The following is a 22,735-nucleotide window of genomic DNA, read 5'->3' as shown; positions in this document are numbered from 1 at the left end:
AAGGGGAGGAGAACTCAGAGAGAGAGAGAGAGAGAGAGCTCGGTCATGGGAAAGACAAGGCAAGCAGCCGAGTTTAAACAGTTATACATCTAAGGAAGACTAGAATTTAAACAGAAGTCAGAGTCAGCTTAGAGATAGCTAGCAGAGCCAGCTCTCACAGCTCGGTGCATGGGAAGAACAGGACACAGCAACCGAGTTCACCAGCGAATACAACTCAAGAAGACCAGATTTTAAGAAGATCGATTGCCAAGGTGGGCCTGAAGCAGCCAGAAGCAAGATCTTTTTTCCTTTCTGTAAAGAAAGTGTTTGCAGCTTTTAAAAGAAAAAATGTAATAATAAAAATAACTTAACCTGAAAAAGTGGTTATTAGCTTACTTCACTTCCTTAATAACGCAGGACCCAGGACATCAATGCTATTAAGGGGTAAGTAGGTAAAATTCTTCGGTGAAGGTATGGGTTATACCGGGGGATAACTTGAAAAGATAGTTTGACCTGAATAGCACTTACAGAAGCCTGCACTGGAGTCAGGGAGTGAGAATCCCTGTTCACCATTTAGAATATCAACCTTTTTTTTGGTATAGGGGGAATTCTAAGAATAGTGGTGAGTTTTAACTTCATGGCGCCCAGCGTGGAGGCCTAGAATATTAGAAGTTTCTAGGTAAAGCGAGGCTAGAATATTAGAAGTTTCTAGTTAAGCAGAGTAGGGGCTAGAATATTAGAATTTTTTAGTTCCCAAGAAACGGTTGGAATATTAGAAGTTTCTAACCGGCACAAAGGCTAGAATATTAGAAGTTTCTAGTCTATGTGTGAGTCAGACTTTACCTGCCGAGTTTAGTCTGGAAAGTCATGTGTGATTGGCTTTTGTAAGGATATTCTGTGGATCGAGGGGACTGAAGCTCAGGTTGGGTGTGAAAATCAGTAGACTAGAAGATACTGACCCTGAGAAAAAGTCTGCAAGACATTTTGGTGATAGCACTAAAATCTTGCATCCGTTACTGGTAAAAGAGGCCAAAGAATAAATCATCCTCAGAGTAAGGCAGATTGTGCGGACATTTTCTGGAAAATAGGGACGCTTAGAATCTTCAGAAACCAATAACCAATTGACCCTTAACTAAAACAGGAAGATAGTGCCTTAGTCAGCCTTGGATAGGGCCCAGAAAGGGTACTTATCCTTAATTTCAGAGTGCACCTGAAAGGGACAACCAGGAACAGAAAAAAAAAAATCCAAAAAATGGCAATTAGGGTAATTCTCTTGCCCTGGAATACAGTCAAGAGATTTTAAACAATGAAACAAGAGTAGAAAAGCTTAACAGAGGCAAAAAAACTCCTGCAGAAGTGAAACTTATCAGCATGGAGGGGTCTCAATTTTTGTTAAGAGTAACTGAAACCCTGCAGAATAGAGGTCCAAGATCTCAGTGGATAAATGAGTGTTTAATAAGGATTTGTGAAATCCTGCAGAGTAAAGATCCAAGATCTGAGTGGATGAATGAGTGTGTGTATGTCTAATAAGGAATTGTGAATTTCTTTAAATGTTTGTACTTTTAAAAAATGTTGTGTTTTACTAAGCCGATTTTCACATAAATTGGAAGTTATAAATGGCAGGCAGAAATGTGATCAATATTATGGGATAGTGAATCAGGACGTTCAGAACTAAATTGGTCTCAGAATAAACAGATAAAGAGTTTGTGCTGGGCAGCAGTCAGCTGCTGCAGACTTTGAAATTGCTGCATTGAAGTTGACACTGCATGGCTCCGCAGGGTCCTAGTGCCCGGTGATCACAAACATACACTAGCAGAGATAATGATGTTTAGAATGTTAAATACATTGAAGAAGGAGCTTTAGAGAATAAAGATATTGGACCAGAAGTTAGTTTGGAGAATTAATTGCAGTATCAGGAAATTAGTATCTGATTGCCGGAAAAGATTTAATACAAATTGATGCAGAAAAATTAAAATATTAAAACCAATTGGCAATGACAGAAGGAGGAAGCTTAACAGGCTTTGATTGTATGATGTACATCAAGGATATGGAAAATAAACCAGTTCAAAAAGAAATGGTGGCAAAAGAAATCCGGAAGTCCTGGAGGGGGCACTTCTGGGTTAACCAAATGAAAATAGAAAGTACAAATTAAAGAATAGGGCCCTCTCCACCCTTGATCTGTTCATTTGATTTTTCAGATGGAAAAAATAAATAACAAACCAGTTCACAAGAAGGAAGAGAACTACGCTCCAGAGAAGAATCTTTTAGACAGGATTGGGGGGAAACTAATGATAGAATTGGCTACATATTTGAGGGAATTAAATGACAGAACCCGGAGGAAAACGTTACGGGTTAGAGACAAATCAAAATATCAAATTATTACTGGACAGTGAAACCTCCGGTCAGACATCTCTAACTGGACATTAGCTGATGGATGATCTGTGGTTTCCACGGGGTATGTACTACACGGTGGAGTTATTAAGGGTCTCGGCAGACAGCAGCGACTGACGAGGAACCCCAATATGATAAATGACAATCATTTAAGAATTTTTGTAGCTTGATACCACGGTGGGAAAATTGTTACCAATGCAGCAAAACAATATTGCATTGAAGAGCTGTAATTGTTATTAAAAAAAAATTCATGTAACTTGATAGGGACTGCTATATATATATATATATATATGATAAGGGGGGTAGGTGTGCCGTTAAAGAACTTGATCCGCATTTCTAAACTGTGTGAATGTTTTAATAGAAGGATAGTTTAGTGTGTTTTCTTGATTTAACTACATAGAACATTACAAATAATATTGATGTTGTTTATATGCCATATTTAGTACGTAATGACTATTGGCCCCAAAGCCAAGAAGGGATGTTTCGATATTGTAATTTATTTCTAGTATTTAAATTGTGATAACAGTTGCAAATATGTAAAGTTGTAACACACAGTCTATTTGTGTGGTTAGGTAATGAGTAATATGTTAAGATAAGACTTAATTTTTTTTTACTGTGTATTTAACAATAGGGAGAATTTATTTGGAAAAGTGACAGTTCAATGTGGTTTTACAAATGCTGTAATGGAAAATATACACTTTCATGGTGTAAGGGAAATGATGACAGTTGAAAGGGATTTGAAGGAAATTTGTCAGAAAGGTATTCTCTCATGTAAACCAGGGGTTGGCAGACTTACATGATTCACGACAATGTTAGACATTAATGGGGAAGTTAGGAATACAAGGAGGATCAATTGAACCTTTTAAATTAATGAAACAAGGGAATCAGTGGGTGGTACATGATATCGTAATTTACCATTCCAATCAGCAATGGAAAAGCAATTTGGATAACGGAAAAATGGGACACGTAACAGCCAGTGATGGACAAAAGACCTTTATGGTTACTGATGAACTGAGTTGTGTGCTGTTTCTAAGGGACACGAGGAAGCTTCTACGGTGCTGCTATCCCAAGGAAGTAAAATGCTTTGGAGGTAGTGGAACACATGGAAAGCGATTGTTACCTTCCTGAGCAACAACGGCTATGGTTCACGGTAATTGGACTTGAGGAAAAGAAAAGACTCTTATCGACACTGGTCTGAGATATGGATGCATTTACGTGTTGATTTTGGTGCACAATTTGAAATTCCAACACATGCATACAAATGACAAAGATCGGGGATATATGTTAGTACAATTGGATGGGGGGACAATTAACCAAATTATATAGTTATGTTTCAAATGTCAAGACGGGGTGTTCTTGAAAATACAGAAAAATGTGTCATTTGAAACATGGAAGTCTGGCAATATCTGGTTTGAGAGGGTACAGGGAAAGATCCCACAAAAGTTTCATAGCAGCTTCAAAGAGCAGGGTTGTAAAATGCAGATTCTTGCTCACAAGCAGGCTAATCAAACACACCAGTCTCATGTGGTAAGCTAAAACAATGGCTCACACCTTCATGGAATGTAACTATCTCAGGAAGCATCTGAAAAAGCATGGATGAGAGTTTCAATTGCATTAAGTGACGAATGTTTAAAACAGGCAAGTCTTTCAAGTCATAACCAAGTTAAATTTTAGCATACAGCTAAAAGCAAAGTTTCACACCTTAATTGAAATAAACTCTCTTAGTAAACAGCTGGAAAGGATGGAAGATACTCAGTCAAATTTGGTGTCAAATTTAAAGTGTAAAATTCTATGAACATCAAACAATTAAAAGAAAATTGGAGACGACCTGTCTACGAGAAACATCATGTAAGTCAAAATCAAAGGCAAAGTTATGAGCTGGGGACAATTGGAAAATTAAACGATTTGAAATCACAGAATTAAAAGTAACACCTATTGAAACCAAAGCATTGTTTAATCAGATCTGAGAGGAGACGATATGCCCAAAATGAATAATTAGTTGTAGTAAGATGTTTACATCAAAGATACTTTTAAACTATCAAAGTGAAACAAGCCCATTTACAATAAAGTCGTTAAAACTTAATAACTCTCAGAAAGAGAATATAAACCCAGGGACCAGCAGCAGAGGACAGAGGACAGGAGAAACCAGCAACAGGAGAGAAGGGGAGGAGAACTCAGAGAGAGAGAGAGAGAGAGCTCGGTCATGGGAAAGACAAGGCAAGCAGCCGAGTTTAAACAGTTATACATCTAAGGAAGACTAGAATTTAAACAGAAGTCAGAGTCAGCTTAGAGATAGCTAGCAGAGCCAGCTCTCACAGCTCGGTGCATGGGAAGAACAGGACACAGCAACCGAGTTCACCAGCGAATACAACTCAAGAAGACCAGATTTTAAGAAGATCGATTGCCAAGGTGGGCCTAAAGCAATCAGCAGCAGCCAGAAGCAAGATCTTTTTTCCTTTCTGTAAAGAAAGTGTTTGCAGCTTTTAAAAGAAAAAATATAATAATAAAAATAACTTAACCAGAAAAAGTGGTTATTAGCTTACTTCACTTCCTTAATAACGCAGGACCCAGGACATCAATGCTATTAAGGGGTAAGTAGGTAAAATTCTTCGGTGAAGGTATGGGTTATACCGGGGGATAACTTGAAAAGATAGTTTGACCTGAATAGCACTCACAGAAGCCTGCACTGGAGTCAGGGAGTGAGAATCCCTGTTCACCATTTAGAATATCAACCTTTTTTTTGGTATAGGGGGAATTCTAAGAATAGTGGTGAGTTTTAACTTCAGGTTCCTCCCAGACCCTGGTCACTGTAACCCTGCCCACACTGGGGTCCCTCCCAGACCCTGGTCACTGTAACCCTGCCCACACTGGGGTCCCTCCCAGACCCTGGTCACTGTAACACTGCCCACACTGGACACCCTCCCAGACCCTGGTCACTGTACCCCTGCCCACACTGGACACCCTCTCAGACCCTGGTCACTGTAACCCTGCCCACACTGGGGTCCCTCACACACCCTGGTCACTGTAACACTGCCCACACTGGGGTCCCTCCCAGACCCTGGTCACTGTAACCCTGCCCACACTGGGATCCCTCCCAGACCCTGGTCACTGTAACCCTGCCCACACTGGGGTCCCTCCCAGACCCTGGTCACTGTAACCCTGCCCACACTGGGGTCCCTCTCAGACCCTGGTCACTGTAACACTGCCCACACTGGGGTCCCTCCCAGACCCTGGTCACTGTAACCCTGCCCACACTGGGGTCCCTCCCAGACCCTGGTCACTGTAACCCTGCCCACACTGGGGTCCCTCCCAGACCCTGGTCACTGTAACCCTGCCCACACTGGGGTCCCTCCCAGACCCTGGTCACTGTAACCCTGCCCACACTGGGGTCCCTCTCAGACCCTGGTCACTGTAACACTGCCCACACTGGGGTCCCTCCCAGACCCTGGTCACTGTAACCCTGCCCACACTGGGGTCCCTCCCAGACCCTGGTCACTGTAACCCTGCCCATGCGGAAGTGAATTTCATTTATTTGTTTTAAACCTTGCTGTCTGTATGTAATATTAAGGCTCTGAAATATATCTGTGATCCTCAAGTAAATAATGTTAAAACATTGAGGGAGTGAGATGAGAGTAGAATTCTGTATCTGATAATACAGAGACAGCAAAGATGAGTCTGTAAAACCTTGTCGACTGAGACAAGGGATATTGGAATGTGAAAGAGCTGACTCGAGATGACTCAGGAGCACGAGAGAGAAGGAGATAAGGAAGTTGAACCTGAGGGACAGATCCGATAAGAAAAACCACTAGCAGCAGCAAGTTGCATCATAGTCACCAGCCTTTCGTAGGATAATAATTTCATATAAGCACATGTTCTGGATCCTTGCCAAATCATTGGTGTATCTAGGAATTTAAGGGCACCACCTCTAAGCTGTGTTTGTATAAAGAGATAGTCCATATTTTGGACTTTGGCATTTCTCAAAGGTGGTTCCCCCACTGCTTAGAGATTTGTCCCGGCCGTGAATAAACAAATATTCGTTACTGAACTGGTGGGTTCAGACCCCCTCAATCCGGCCACAATCCCCTCACCCCCATCAGATAGGGGTGTCCTACTGACCCCCACTTAAACCCGGATCTCAGTGTAGCTTCCAATCCATCAGAGCTGTCAGTCACACACTCACTGAATCAGGGCAATATTGGGAGGCTGTCATTCAGTCACTGGGTGGAATTTGATCCTATTTTACCCCCAAATTCCACAATCCCACCATGTAGAGTCCAGCCCAGTTGGGCCCAGTACATACTGCTATTCTACTGCAAAAGGCATCACACCCTGTCCTATCCAATGGGATCTCCCTGTGCTCTTCTATCGCCATTTTCTTATATTAATCGATCGCATTCTTCATGTCAAAGTCTCAAGGGGTCTATTTAGTTACACGATGACCTTTCACGAACCAGCCTGAAGTATATTGACTGTATTAATGAACTGTCCAACACTGGGTGATGGGGAGAATTTCTCGGATCTTGGATCCAGGGGTTGAAGGAGGGAAGGGAATCGGGGATGAGGGAGTGTGGATTGGACCAGGAGAAAGGCCGAGAGCAACTCGCTGTTAATTGTGTGACGGTGAAAGAATAAACAATCGATCGTTGCATTAGAAAGATTGGCAACATAATCTGTAACAAAGTTTGTAATATTTTATGCTTTATAACTACACATAATTAACACTTGATTTTAAGTATACAAGTGGAGGCAGTGGTGGAGTGGTATTATCACTGGACCAGAGACCCAGGGGAATGCTCCTGGGTCCAGAGTTCGAATCCCCACCAGGGCAGATGGTGGAATTTAAATTCAATAAAAATCTGAAATTAAAAGTCTAACGATGACGATGAAACCATCAAAACCCATCTGGGTCACTAATGTTCTTCAGAAAAGGAAATCTGCCGTCCTTACCTGGTACTTTGCTTTGTATCTTTCTGACTTATCTTTATGCCTTGTAATGTTTAATAAAGCTTTTGAATTCACCATTTAAAGTGTCCATTCTTGCTCGATGGTTCAGTCTTGTAGAACCTGATTTAATTCCCAATTGGGGATTCATTGCAAATGTCCCGGACCCCAGATATCCCCAGGGTTGTAGCTCCTGCTCACACTCTGGTCAGATATTGGATTGTGTGGGACTGCAGCCCAGTGAGAGTCGGGGAGGAGGGGAGGGAATTAGGGATGAGGGAGTGTGGATGGGCCCAGGAGGGAAGCTGAGGAACTCCTGAGCTTTGAGCAGACGGAGCCCCAGGGAACGGGTCTGGAGAGATGGTGGGACTGTGGGAATCACTTGTTCCTGATCCCAGCTCCAACGGGGAATCAGGAATTCATGACTGACGCTGTTCACTTCCAGGATCAACAGGAGGATCAGAGATCCCGGCCTGAGAGTACAGACAGGGGGAAGCACAGTCTGAGAGTACAGACAGAGGGAGCACAGTCTGAGAGTACAGACAGAGGGAACACAGTCTGAGAGTACAGACAGGGGGAGCACAGTCTGAGAGTGCAGACAGAGGGAGCACAGTCTGAGAGTACAGACAGGGGGAACACAGTCTGAGAGTACAGACAGGGGGAGCACAGTCTGAGAGTACAGACAGGGGGAACACAGTCTGAGAGTACAGACAGCGGGAGCACAGTCTGAGAGTACAGAGAGATGGGAGCACAGTCTGAGAGTACAGACAGAGGGAGCACAGTCTGAGAGTACAGACAGAGGGAGCACAGTCTGAGAGTACAGACAGAGGGAGCACAGTCTGAGAGTACAGACAGAGGGAGCACAGTCTGAGAGTACAGACAGAGGGAGCACAGTCTGAGAGTACAGACAGCGGGAGCACAGTCTGAGAGTACAGACAGAGGGAGCACAGTCTGAGAGTACAGACAGAGGGAGCACAGTCTGAGAGTACAGACAGAGGGAGCACAGTCTGAGAGTACAGACAGTGGGAGCACAGTCTGAGAGTACAGACAGGGGGAACACAGTCTGAGAGTACAGCCAGGGGGAACACAGTCTGAGAGTACAGACAGGGGGAACACAGTCTGAGAGTACAGACAGGGGAACACAGTCTGAGAGTACAGACAGAGAGAGCACAGTCTGAGAGTACAGACAGAGGGAGCACAGTCTGAGAGTACAGACAGAGGAACCACAGTCTGAGAGTACAGACAGAGGGAACACAGTCTGAGAGTACAGACAGGGGTGGAGCACAGTCTGAGAGTACAGACAGAGGGAGCACAGTCTGAGAGTACTGACAGAGGGAGCACAGTCTGAGAGTACAGCCAGGGGGAACACAGTCTGAGAGTACAGACAGGGGGAACACAGTCTGAGAGTACAGACAGAGGGAGCACAGTCTGAGAGTACAGACAGGGGAACACAGTCTGAGAGTACAGACAGAGAGAGCACAGTCTGAGAGTACAGACAGAGGGAGCACAGTCTGAGAGTACAGACAGAGGAACCACAGTCTGAGAGTACAGACAGAGGGAACACAGTCTGAGAGTACAGACAGGGGGAGCACATTCGGAGAGTACAGACAGAGGGAGCACAGTCTGAGAGTACAGACAGGGGGAACACAGCCTGAGAGTACAGACAGAGGGAGCACAGTCTGAGAGTACAGACAGGGGGAACACAGTCTGAGAGTACAGACAGGGGGAGCACATTTGGAGAGTACAGACAGAGGGAGCACAGTCTGAGAGTACAGACAGCGGGAGCACAGTCTGAGAGTACAGACAGGGGGAACACAGTCTGAGAGTACAGACAGAGGGAGCACAGTCTGAGAGTACAGACAGGGGGAACACAGTCTGAGAGTACAGACAGAGGGAGCACAGTCTGAGAGTACAGACAGGGGGAGCACAGTCTGAGAGTACAGACAGAGGGAGCACAGTCTGAGAGTACAGACAGGGGGAACACAGTCTGAGAGTACAGACAGAGGGAGCACAGTCTGAGAGTACAGACAGGGGAACACAGTCTGAGAGTACAGACAGAGAGAGCACAGTCTGAGAGTACAGACAGAGGGAGCACAGTCTGAGAGTACAGACAGAGGAACCACAGTCTGAGAGTACAGACAGAGGGAACACAGTCTGAGAGTACAGACAGGGGGAGCACATTCGGAGAGTACAGACAGAGGGAGCACAGTCAGAAAGTACAGACAGAGGGAACACAGTCTGCGTGTACAGACAGGGGGAGCACATTCGGAGAGTACAGACAGGGGTGATGGATTATGAGTTTAAGATCCCACCATCGTGGGTGGCATGGTGGCGCAGTGGTTAGCACTGCTGCCTCAAGGTGCCGAGGACCAGGGTTCGATCCTGGCACCAGTCACTGTGCATGTGGAGTTTGCACATTCTCCCCATGTCTGTGTGGGTTTCACTCCCACAACCCAAAGATGTGCAGTGCAGGTGGATTTTTAACTGGCTAAATTTTTAATTAAAAAAAAATAAATTTAGAGTACCCAATTATTTGTTTTTCCAATTTAGAGGCAATTTAGCGCGGCCAATCCACCTAACCTACACATCTTTGGGTTGTGGGTGTGAGACCCACGCAGACACGGGGAGAATGTACAAACTCCACACGGACAGTGACCCAGAGCCGGGATCGAACCCGGGACCTTGGCGCCGTAATCACAGTGCTAACCACTGCGCCACATGCCGACCTTTGGCCACACTAAATTGACCCTTAATTGTAAAAAAGATTGACCCCCAGTATGTGATTAATTTGAAATAGTCCAATTCTTTAGATTATTATTATCCAACACTATGTAATAACTAAATGTATGCTGGAACTGGTTTAGAATGTCACCTTTTAAACAGTGACCAATGCTATACACTTACACCCTCACACTGGAGGTGCTGGAGCGGTTTGGGCTTGGACCAGGGTTCTCCGTGTGGGTGAAGTTACTGTGCAACGCTCCCTTGGCGAACATACGGACAAACACCACCAGCTCGAAATACTTCCAGCTGCACAGAGGCACGAGGCAGGGATGCCCGCTGTCCTCGCTGCTGTTCGCCCGGGCAATCGCGCCACCGGCGATCGCCCTCAGAACAGCGAAAGGCTGGTGAGGAATCCAGATGGGTTACAGAGAGCACAGAGTCTCACTCTCTGCGGATGACCTGCTCCTCTACATTCTCAACCCTCACTCCAACATGGATGGGATCATGGAGCTCTTACAGGTGTTTGGGAACTTATCGGGCTACAAGCTCAACCTGAGCAAGTCTGGAATCTTCCTGATGAACCCGTAAGGGAGAGGGACTGAGCCGGAGGGACTGCCGTTCAAACAGGCCCCAAATAAATTCCTCGACCTTAGGGTCCAAATAGCCCCACGGCTGGACACGGATCCACAAACGGAACCTGACGAGTCTGATGGAGGAAGTCAAGAAGGACCTGACGAGGGAGATGGAGAGGACACACTCCCACTCTCCCTTCAATGGGTTTTCGCATTGAAACCACCCCACCACGTCAAGGTGACGGTCGCCCAGACCCTTTACGCCACGGGGTCTTTCCAATCTCCGAGTGGGGACCTGTCCGGGATCTCACAGAGCGCAGTGCGCAGGAGCATCCACGCCATCACGGAGGCCAGAGGGTCCTTAGACACTGTAACACTGCCAAACGGGAGCCGCTCACAGACCCCGGTGTTTACTCCCTATTCACCATCTCGGTGTCTCAGGCAGTGTTCTGTGGGGTGTGTGTTTGTCAATCTTGCAATGATGATGATGCAATAATTCCAGGAAAATAATTCAATAAATACGGAAGCAATCTTGTTCCAATCAGTTTAACATTATCCGAGTTGGTATATATACAGGAGAGGAACAGACAGAATTATAGAGACGATTCCAACTGAAGATGGTGAGTTAAGTTTATTATCTGAGGAATATTTCAGTTTCAATGTTGGAGTTCTGGGTTTATCTCCAAGTGTCTCTGGGATGTCAGCTCTACTCCTGCTACCCCCTGTGACACAGTCTTGGGGAAGCCAAGGACTGTCTGCTCTATTCTGTAAAGTATCTGCAATAGTTTTCAATTCCTTTCCATCTTCTCTCCCGGGTAACTCGCTGGGTATTCTGCTTCACCAGCTCCTGTTGCAGGATCAGTCTGAGCTGGACAGTAACTGGGATCCCACCCTGGGGTTCCTGTGAGGGATGTCACCCACAGGGAGAGCTTCACATGGCGCTGTGCCCAATGGACCCCCCTCCATTCTGGGGAAGGGTGGGGGGGGTGGGGGTCCTTCAGGATGGCAGGGCTGTGATGGGCCGAATGGTTGACCTCACATTGAGTTTCACAGAGTTGCTATTTATAGCTAGATTGGTGTGTTATGAATTGCAAACCAATAGAGCAGATTCCTGATGATTTAATGATCTCCATGAGTGAGGATTGAAGGTTTTTGAGGCTGTCAGGGAGATTGAGGATCAGGAAAAGGCAGAGAGATTCCTGACAGTTTAGAATCCACAATTCCGGAATAAAAACAAGGATTCTCCTGAACACATTTCTCTCACGTTCCTAAAGTATTTTTCTGATCTCTTCTCCCCTCTTACAGTTACATTTAGAGATTGATCGATACTCCACACCCTCATTATCGTCAAATCGAGATTTATCCATTCTCTCGAACTCGAACTCGGTCCTAAACCTCAAAGTGTAAAACTCTCTTTCCCTCTTTTTCCCACAATTGACTGAACTGAAAACCCTCCAATGATTTTCTTTGTCTTTCTTCCAACTCCTCAAACCCCCGTCTCCTGCTGTCTGGATCCCCATTCTTTATTCAATGAATCATCGTGCATTTCCAGCATTTTCTACTTTTAGTCACAGGCAGTTTATTTATTCAAATTCCATGAAGTAAACTGATGTAAATCTTGAGTTTTGGGCACACTTGGAGTGTTGAATGTAATTTTGATCACCTTCCTCAGTGAGTGATATTGAGTGTGGGGAGAGGAGAGAAATGAAAATCGCCTATTGTCACAAGTAGGTTTCAAATGAAGTTACTGTGAAAAGCCTCTAGTCGCCACATTCCGGCGCCTGTTCGGGGAGGCTGGTACAGGAATTGAACCGTGCTACTGGCCTGCCTTAGTCTGCTTTCAAAGCCAGTGATTTAGTCCTGTGCTAAACAGCCCAGAGGTCGGGATAATCACAATATTCGGGATCCTGTGTATTCAGGATCCAGTTTGTCCGATTAGGCTCAGAGAGGGAGCGATTGAGGGGTTTAAAATGCTGAAGGGATTGAACCCAGTCTGATTGGAGAGATTATTTGAGATGGACTCTCGTGGAATCTGAAATCTTGAGGGCAAGGTTAAATGTTGGGAAGGATTTATCATCACTCCCTGGGCTGTTTATACAAGATACAGTGAGATCACCCAGTGATCAGGACTAGAATTGTTGCTTTTTCTTGTAGCATATTTATGCTCTCGACTCTTTTTCTAAGTTCTTAAATTCTGTTTGTTGTGAGCTGGCTGGTGTGGAAAGAGGTTGTGGAGATCAGGAATTCCCCATCTGCACCCCCTCCACCTTCGAGAGCTTCCTCAATAATCCCCACTCCCCATGACCAAGCTGCTTAACCTCCCTCCTGGCTCAGTCTTTGCCTTCACGTCCACTGTTTGGGATCTTTTCATTGATTGAATGATCTTTACAAATACGTCACTGGGGATGTGTGGAGATTGTGAAAGATGCTGAACAAATGCAAGTTATTTCCCTTTTTCAGGATAAACGTGTTTACTTACTCCGGGAGGAAGGCAGTGATTATTACATAGTCGGTCATTCCAACAATTACCAACGTCGAATTTCTGAGCTTCAAACAGGAAACCCCCGGAAACTGATCTGTTTATGTTCAACGATAATGAACGATAAGGATGATGAAAAGAAGGTTCGTGAGGCTTTGGAGGAGTACAAAGTGAATCTGGGCGGAGGGACTAAGTGGTTTGTAATCCCTGAGGATGACATCGAAGGTGCATGTGAAGCAATTAGAAACATTAACTCTGAAGATTACAATGTTTCCCCTTTTCAGGTTAAACGTGTTTACTTACTCCGGGAGGAAGGCAGTGATTATTACAAAGTCGGTCATTTCAAGGATTACGAAATTCGAATTTCTGACCTTCAAACAGGAAACCCCCGGAAACTGATCTATTTATGTTCAACGATAATGAACGATAAGGATGATGAAAAGAAGGTTCGTGAGGCGTTGAAGCAGTACAAAGTGAATCTGGGCGCAGGGATTGAGTGGTTTAAAATCCCTGAGGGTGACATCGAAGGTGCATGTGAAGCAATTAGAAACATTAATTCTGAAGATTACAATGTTTCCCCTTTTCAGGTTAAACGTGTTTACTTACTCCGGGAGGAAGGCAGTGATTATTACAAAGTCGGTCATTTCAAGGATTACGAAATTCGAATTTCTGACCTTCAAACAGGAAACCCCCGGAAACTGATCTGTTTATGTTCAACGATAATGAACGATAAGGGCGATGAAAAGAAGGTTCTTGAGGCGTTGAAGCAGTACAAAGGGAATCTGGACGGAGGGACTGAGTGGTTTAAAATCCCTGAGGGTGACATCGAAGGTGCATGTGAAGCAATTAGAAACATTAACTCTGAAGATTACAATGTTTCCCCTTTTCAGGTTAAACGTGTTTACTTACTCCGGGAGGAAGGCAGTGATTATTACAAAGTCGGTCATTTCAAGGATTACGAAATTCGAATTTCTGACCTTCAAACAGGAAACCCCCGGAAACTGATCTGTTTATGTTCAACGATAATGAACGATAAGGGTGATGAAAAGAAGGTTCTTGAGGCGTTGAAGCAGTACAAAGGGAATCTGGACGGAGGGACTGAGTGGTTTAAAATCCCTGACGATGACATCGAAGGTGCATGTGAAGCAATTAGAAACATTAACCCTGCAGATTATAAAGTTGACACTCCCTTGGAAGAGAGGAACGATCAGGAACAGAGTCACTGTGCTGGACTCTGAAAAAAGATTTATGTGTTTGTATTTTCAGCATTTGATGAAAAATAGGAATTTGAGTTAAATTAATTTGATCCAATGTCCTTTTCAGGGCAGCGACACCCAACACCCATTCGGATAGGAACCAATTACAGCAACAACTGGTGGGTTCAGACCCCCTCAATCCGGCCACAATCCCCTCACCCCCATCAGATAGGGGTGTCCGACTGACCCCCACTTAAACCCGGATCTCAGTGTAGCTTCCAATCCATCAGAGCTGTCACTCACACACTCACTGAATCAGGGCAATATTGGGAGGCTGTCATTCAGTCACTGGGTGGAATTTGATCCTATTTTACCCCCAAATTCCACAATCCCACCATGAAAAGTCCAGCCCAGTGGGGCCCAGTACATACTGCTATTCTACTGCAAAAGGCATCACACCCTGTCCTATTTAATGGGATCTCCCTGTGCTATTCTATCGCAATTTTCTCATATTAATCGATCGCATTCTTCATGTCAAAGTCTCAAGGGGTCTATTTAGTTACACGATGATCTTTCACTAACCAGCCTGAAGTATATTGACTGTATTAATGAACTGTCCAACATTGGGTGATGGGGAGAATTTCTTGGATCTTGGATCCAGGGGCTGAAGGAGGGAAGGGAATCGGGGATGAGGGAGTGTGGATTGGACCAGGAGAAAGGCCCAGAGCAGCTCGCTGTTAATTGTGTGATGGTGAAAGAATAAACAATCGATCGTTGCATTAGAAAGATTGGCAACATAATCTGTCACAAAGTTTGTAATATTTTATGCTTTATAATTACACATAATCAACACTTGATTTTAAGTATACAAGTGGAGGCAGTGGAGGAGTGGTATTGTCACTAGTAAATCAGAGACCCAGGGGAATGCTCCTGGGTCCAGAGTTCGAATCCCCACCAGGGCAGATGGTGGGATTTAAATTCAATAAAAATCTGAAATTAAAAGTCTAACGATGACCATGAAACCATCAAAACCCATCTGGGTCACTAATGTCCTTCAGAAAAGGAAATCTGCCGTCCTTACCTGGTACTATGCTTTGTATCTTTATGCCTTGTAATGTTTAATAAAGCTTTTCAATTCACCATTTAAAGTGTCCATTCTTGCTCGATGGTTCAGTCTTGTAGAACCTGATTTAATTCCCAATTGGGGATTCATTGCAAATGTCCCGGACCCCAGATATCCCCAGGGTTGTAGCTCCTGCTCACACTCTGGTCAGATATTGGATTGTGTGGGACTGCAGCCCAGTGAGAGTCGGGGAGGAGGGGAGGGAATTAGGGATGAGGGAGTGTGGATTGGCCCAGGAGGGAAGCTGAGGAACTCCTGAGCTTTGAGCAGACGGAGCCCCAGGGAACGGGTCTGGAGAGATGGTGGGACTGTGGGAATCACTTGTTCCTGATCCCAGCTCCAATGGGGAATCAGGAATTCATGACTGACGCTGTTCACTTCCTATCTGAAGAGAAATAGAAATATATTTTACTGCAATAAACTCTGCTGATGGTTTGAGGGAGGAATGTTGACTCATTCTTTGGTCTCCTGATTTTAAACGTGTTCCTGAATAAAGATGCTGTTCCCGGGTCCGAGCCTCACAGGGTTTGGGGAGAGAGACACTTGTCCACTGTGAGGTCTCAGTTTAAATCAATCCAGCCTCCTCTCCCCATTGGCTGTTTGTCAATGGGTGTGTCCAATCACAGTCCACTTCCTCCAGGGAAAGATGCAGGGAGAGAAATCTCCGAATGATGCCTCGATCAACAGGAGGATCAGAGATCCCGGCCTGAGAGTACAGACAGAGGGAGCACAGTCTGAGAGTACAGACAGAGGGAGCACAGTCTGAGAGTACAGACAGAGGGAGCACAGTCTGAGAGTACAGACAGCGGGAGCACAGTCCGAGAGTACAGACAGAGGGAGCACAGTCTGAGAGTACAGACAGAGGGAGCACAGTCTGAGTGTACAGACAGAGGGACACAGTCTGAGAGTACAGACAGCGGGAGCACAGTCTGAGAGTACAGACAGAGGGAGCACAGTCTGAGAGTACAGACAGAGGGAGCACAGTCTGAGAGTACAGACAGAGGGAGCACAGTCTGAGAGTACAGACAGCGGGAGTACAGTCTGAGAGTACAGACAGAGGGAGCACAGTCTGAGAGTACAGACAGAGGGAGCACAGTCGGAGAGTACAGACAGAGGGAGCACAGTCTGAGAGTACAGACAGGGGGAGCACAGTCTGAGAGTACAGACAGAGGAACACAGTCTGAGAGTACAGTCAGAGGGAGCACAGTCTGAGAGTACAGACAGAGGGAACACAGTCTGAGAGTACAGACAGAGGGAGCACAGTCTGAGAGTACAGACAGAGGGAGCACAGTCTGAGAGTACAGACAGAGGGAACACAGTCTGAGAGTACAGACAGGGAGAAGCACAGTCTGAGAGTACAGACAGAGGGAGCACAGTCTGAGAGCACAGACAGAGGGAGCACAGTCTGACAGAACAGACAGGGGGAACACAGTCTGAGAGTACAGACAGAGAGAGCACAGTCTGAGAGTACAGACAGAGGGAGCACAGTCTGAGAGAACAGACAGGGGGAACACAGTCTGAGAGTACAGACAGAGAGAGCACAGTCTGAGAGTACAGACAGGGGGAGCACAGTTTGAGAGTACAAACAGTGAGAGCACAGTCTGAGAGTACAGACAGAGGGGAGCACAGTCTGGGAGTACAGACAGTGGGAAGCACAGTCTGAGAGTACAGACAGAGGGAGCACAGTCTGAGAGTACAGACAGAGGTAGCACAGTCTGGGAGTACAGACAGCGGGAGCACAGTCTGAGAGTACAGACAGAGAGAGCACAGTCTGAGAGTACAGACAGGGGGAACACAGTCTGAGAGTACAGACAGAGGGAGCACAGCCTGAGAGTACAGACAGAGGGAGCACAGTCTGAGAGTACAGACAGAGGGAGCACAGTCTGAGAGTACAGACAGCGGGAGCACAGTCTGAGAGTACAGACAGCGGGAGCACAGTCTGAGAGTACAGACAGGGGGAACACAGTCTGAGAGTACAGACAGAGGGAGCACAGTCTGAGAGTACAGACAGAGGGAACACAGTCTGAGAGTACAGACAGAGGGAGCACAGTCTGAGAGTACAGACAGAGGGAGCACAGCCTGAGAGTACAGACAGAGGGAGCACAGTCTGAGAGTACAGACAGAGAGAGCACAGTCTGAGAGTACAGACAGGGGGAGCACAGTCTGAGAGTACAGACAGCGGGGGAACAATCTGAGAGTACAGACAGTGGGAGAACAGTCTGAGAGTACAGACAGAGGGAGCACAGTCTGAGAGTACAGACAGAGGGAGCACAGTCTGAGAGTACAGACAGAGAGAGCACAGTCTGAGAGTACAGACAGCGGGAACACAGTCTGAGAGTACAGACAGAGGGAAGCACAGTCTGAGAGTACAGACAGCGGGAACACAGTCTGAGAGTACAGACAGAGAGAGCACAGTCTGAGAGTACAGACAGCGGGAACACAGTCTGAGAGTACAGACAGAGAGAGCACAGTCTGAGAGTACAGACAGAGAGAGCACAGTCTGAGAGTACAGACAGAGGGAGCACAGTCTGAGAGTACAGCCAGCGGGAGCACAGTCTGAGAGTACAGACAGCGGGAGCACAGTCTGAGAGTACAGACAGAGGGAGCACAGTCTGAGAGTACAGACAGGGGGAGCACAGTCTGAGAGTACAGACAGAAGGAGCACAGTCTGAGAGTACAGACAGGGGGAGCACAGTCTGAGAGTACAGACAGGGAGAAGCACAGTTTGAGAGTACAGACAGAGGGAGTACAGTCTGAGAGTACAGACAGAGGGAGCACAGTCTGAGAGTACAGACAGAGGGAGCACAGTCTGAGAATACAGACAGGGAGAGCACAGTCTGAGAGTACAGACAGGGGGAGCACAGTCTGAGAGTACAGACAGGGAGAAGCACAGTCTGAGAGTACAGACAGAGGGAGCACAGCCTGAGAGTACAGACAGAGGGAGCACAGTCTGAGAATACAGACAGGGAGAGCACAGTCTGAGAGTACAGACAGGGGGAGCACAGTCTGAGAGTACAGACAGGGAGAAGCACAGTCTGAGAGTACAGACAGGGAGAGCACTGTCTGAGAGTACAGACAGGGAGAGCACAGTCTGAGAGTACAGACAGAGGGAGCACAGTCTGAGAGTACAGACAGAGGGAGCAGTCTGAGGGTACAGACAGTGGGAGCACAGTCTGAGAGTACAGACAGAGGGAGCACAGTCTGAGAGTACAGACAGAGGGAGCACAGTCTGAGAGAACAGACAGCGGGAGCACAGTCTGAGGAAACAGACACCCTGGACTAGTGTGCGATTATTTCCAGTCCCACTTGAGCTGCTGTCTGACAGGTGTAATTAGCTGCTATTTTAAGTTGCCCGAAGCCCTTGGCTGAGTGAAATAACACGGGGAGAATGTGCAAACTCCACACGGACAGTGACCCAGAACCGGGATTGAACCTGGGACCTGGGCGGCGTGAGGCAGAGTGCTAACCACTGCGTCACCGTGCTGCCTCCAATTCTGAGTTAAGCACACACCTCCATGTTGAACACCACTTGGAGGAAGCACCGAGGGGGGCCAGGGACAGAATGTTCTCTGAGAAGGAGACTTCACCGAGAGTGGCTCAGTAGTAAAAACACCAACCCAGCTGGCTGGGTTCTAAAGGACATAATTGCTCGATTGGGACTGTGGCAGGTGGGAAGGGAACCTACAAGAGGGAAATACTGACTTGATCTCATCCTCACCAGTCTGCCTGTCGTAGATGGATCTGTCCATGACATAATCGGTTGGAGTGACCACCGCACAGACATAGAACATAGAACAATACAGCACAGAACAGGCCCTTCGGCCCTCGATGTTGTGCCGACCATTGTCCGAAACCAAGATCAAGATATCCCACTCCCTGTCATTGTGGAGACAAAGTTCCATCTTTACATTGAGGATACCCTCCACCAACAGAACAGCACAGGAACAGGCCATTCGGCCCTCTCAGCCTGCGCCGATCATGATGCCCATCTGAACTAAAAACTTCTGCACTTCCTGGGTCCGTTTCCCTCTGTTCCCATCCTATTCCTGTATTGGTCAAGATACCTCTTAAACGTCACTACCATTTCTGCTTTCACCTCTTCCCCAGCAGCGTGTTCCAGGCACTTACCACCCTCTGTGTAAAATATTTACCTCATACATCTCCTCCAAACTTTCCCCCTTGCAGCTTAAACCGCACGGTAGCACAGTGGTTAGCACTGTTGCTTCACAGTGCCAGGGTCCCGGGTTCGATTCCCAGCCTTGGGTCACTGTCTGTGCGGATTCTGCACGCTCTCCCCGTGTCTGCGTGGGTTTCCTCCGGGTGCTCCGGTTTCCTCCCACAAAGTCCAGAAAGACGTGCTGATGGGTGAATTGGACATTCTGAATTCTCCCTCTGTGAACCCGAACAGGCGGCGGAATGTGGCGACTAGGGGCTTTTCACAGTAACTTCATTGCAGTGTTAATGTAAACCTACTTGTGACAATAGTAACAATTGTTATAATATTATTATTAAGTCCCCTATTAATTGATTTATCCCCCCTAGAAAAAGTGTCTGACTATCCAAACGGAAGATCCATCTCAATCTCCTCCGGAGGTCCCCGCATACGTTCCGATCGCAGATATTAGTCTTCAGCCAATTCGATTCACTTCATGTGATATAAAGAAATGGCTGAAGGTGCTGGATACTGCAAAGGCTATGGGCCCTGATAATATTCTGCTAATAGTACTGAAGACTTGTGCTCCAGAACTTACCGCACCCACATCTATAACTCCTGCACGTGGGCCTCACCCCCACAACCCAAAGATGTGCAGGGTAGCTGCAATGGCCAGGCTAAATTGCCCCTTGATGGAAAAAAATAATTGGGTACTCTAAATTTTAAAAACGATCCATAGCTCTCGCAGTTCCTTCAACAAATATACATGAGCCATTGTAAAAGAAACAGTAATGATTATTTTTTATGGACAGTGATGGGTTAATGATGGCTGTTGAAGTCAATGGTAACAACGCGAGAAACCATTTCTGGTGATTCTCTGGCAGGAACTGGATCGATACGAATGGATCAAGGTGAGTACACTCCCTCCCAGAGAGACAACAGAGCAGAGGAGATGGAGGAGGACTGTGTGGTCAACGGTGTCAATGATTAAAGACTTGATGAAGAGGGTGAATTGAACATGGATCATATATTTAAGCAGGGTTTTTATGTATTGGACTGTTGTCCAGAGTGAGGGCAAATATAGTCATCTGGACACATTCCAGGAATTGACCAACCCAACTATCCAATTCAACCATCCAATGGAATGAACCACTTGTTCTGTCCCATTGGAAATATGAAATGTGAATATCAGTTCAAGGTATTTTCAATAAGGTCACACAGAACACACCATAGACCCTGGTCACTGTAACCCTGCCCACACTGGGGTCCCTCCCAGACCCTGGTCACTGTAACCCTACCCACACTGGGGTCCCTCCCAGACCCTGGTCACTGTAACCCTGCCCACACTGGGGTCCCTCCCAGACCCTGGTCACTGTAACGCTGCCCACACTGGGGTCCCTCCCAGACCCTGGTCACTGTAACCCTGCCCACACTAGAGACCCTCCCAGACCCTGGTCACTGTAACCCTGCCCACACTGGAGACCCTCCCAGACCCTGGTCACTGTAACCCTGCCCACACTGGGGTCCCTCTCAAACCCTGGTCACTGTAACCCTGCCCACACTGGGGTCCCTCCCAGACCCTGGTCACTGTAACCCTGCCCACACTGGGGTCCCTCTCAGACCCTGGTCACTGTAACCCTGCCCACACTGGGGTCCCTCCCAGACCCTGGTCACTGTAACCCTGCCCACACTGGGATCCCTCCCAGACCCTGGTCACTGTAACCCTGCCCACACTGGGATCCCTCCCAGACCCTGGTCACTGTAACCCTGCCCACACTGGGATCCCTCCCAGACCCTGGTCACTGTAACCCTGCCCACACTGGGGTCCCTCCCAGACCCTGGTCACTGTAACCCTGCCCACACTGGGGTCCCTCCCAGACCCTGGTCACTGTAACCCTGCCCACACTGGGATCCCTCCCAGACCCTGGTCACTGTAACCCTGCCCACACTGGGGTCCCTCTCAGACCCTGGTCACTGTAACCCTGCCCACACTGGGGTCCCTCTCAGACCCTGGTCACTGTAACCCTGCCCACACTGGAGACCCTCTCAGACCCTGGTCACTGTAACCCTGCCCACACTGGAGTCCCTCCCAGACCCTGGTCACTGTAACCCTGCCCACACTGGGGTCCCTCCCAGACCCTGGTCACTGTAACCCTGCCCACACTGGTGTCCCTCTCAGACCCTGGTCACTGTAACCCTGCCCACACTGGGGTCCCTCCCAGACCCTGGTCACTGTAACCCTGCCCACACTGGGGTCCCTCCCAGACCCTGGTCACTGTAACCCTGCCCACACTGGGGTCCCTCCCAGACCCTGGTCACTGTAGCCCTGCCCACACTGGGGTCCCTCCCAGACCCTGGTCACTGTAACCCTGCCCACACTGGGGTCCCTCCCAGACCCTGGTCACTGTAACCCTGCCCACACTGGGGTCCCTCACAGACCCTGGTCACTGTAACCCTGTCCACACTGGACACCCTCCCAGACCCTGGTCACTGTAACCCTGCCCACACTGGGGTCTGTTCTTGAAAATACAGAAAAAATGTGTCATTTGAAACATGGAAGTCTGGCAATATCTGGTTTGAGAGGGTACAGGGAAAGATCCCACAAAAGTTTCATAGCAGCTTCAAAGAGCAGGGTTGTAAAATGCAGATTCTTGCTCACAAGCAGGCTAATCAAACACACCAGTCTCATGTGGTAAGCTAAAACAATGGCTCACACCTTCATGGAATGTAACTATCTCAGGAAGCATCTGAAAAAGCATGGATGAGAGTTTCAATTGCATTAAGTGACGAATGTTTAAAACAGGCAAGTCTTTCAAGTCATAACCAAGTTAAATTTTAGCATACAGCTAAAAGCAAAGTTTCACACCTTAATTGAAATAAACTCTCTTAGTAAACAGCTGGAAAGGATGGAAGATACTCAGTCAAATTTGGTGTCAAATTTAAAGTGTAAAATTCTATGAACATCAAACAATTAAAAGAAAATTGGAGACGACCTGTCTACGAGAAACATCATGTAAGTCAAAATCAAAGGCAAAGTTATGAGCTGGGGACAATTGGAAAATTAAACGATTTGAAATCACAGAATTAAAAGTAACACCTATTGAAACCAAAGCATTGTTTAATCAGATCTGAGAGGAGACGATATGCCCAAAATGAATAATTAGTTGTAGTAAGATG

At 46.9% G+C, this 22,735-nt stretch overlaps 1 protein-coding gene across 2 annotated transcripts in view; it reads left to right on the top strand.

Moving 5' to 3' along the window:
• LOC119956285 overlaps positions 1 to 15,424 on the top strand; it is a 31,283-nt gene extending 15,859 nt beyond the window's left edge. Inside the window, exons 1-2 of one of the 2 annotated variants that reach the window (XM_038783368.1) lie at positions 11,093 to 11,227; positions 13,068 to 15,424. In XM_038783368.1, coding sequence (XP_038639296.1) covers positions 11,225 to 11,227; positions 13,068 to 14,324 — 1,260 coding nt within the window. In that variant the 5' untranslated portion in view covers positions 11,093 to 11,224 and the 3' untranslated portion in view covers positions 14,325 to 15,424. Of the gene's footprint in view, positions 1 to 11,092; positions 11,228 to 13,067 lie in introns of those variants that run through there. The other variant, XM_038783369.1, reaches the window with a different exon arrangement.
• Positions 15,425 to 22,735: the final 7,311 nt, after the last annotated feature.

Source organism: Scyliorhinus canicula, chromosome 23 (genome assembly GCF_902713615.1).
Source record: "Scyliorhinus canicula chromosome 23, sScyCan1.1, whole genome shotgun sequence".
Lineage (NCBI taxonomy): Eukaryota > Metazoa > Chordata > Chondrichthyes > Carcharhiniformes > Scyliorhinidae > Scyliorhinus > Scyliorhinus canicula.
Note: the sequence above shows the minus strand (reverse complement) of the source record. Positions and strands in the feature narration are given on the sequence as shown.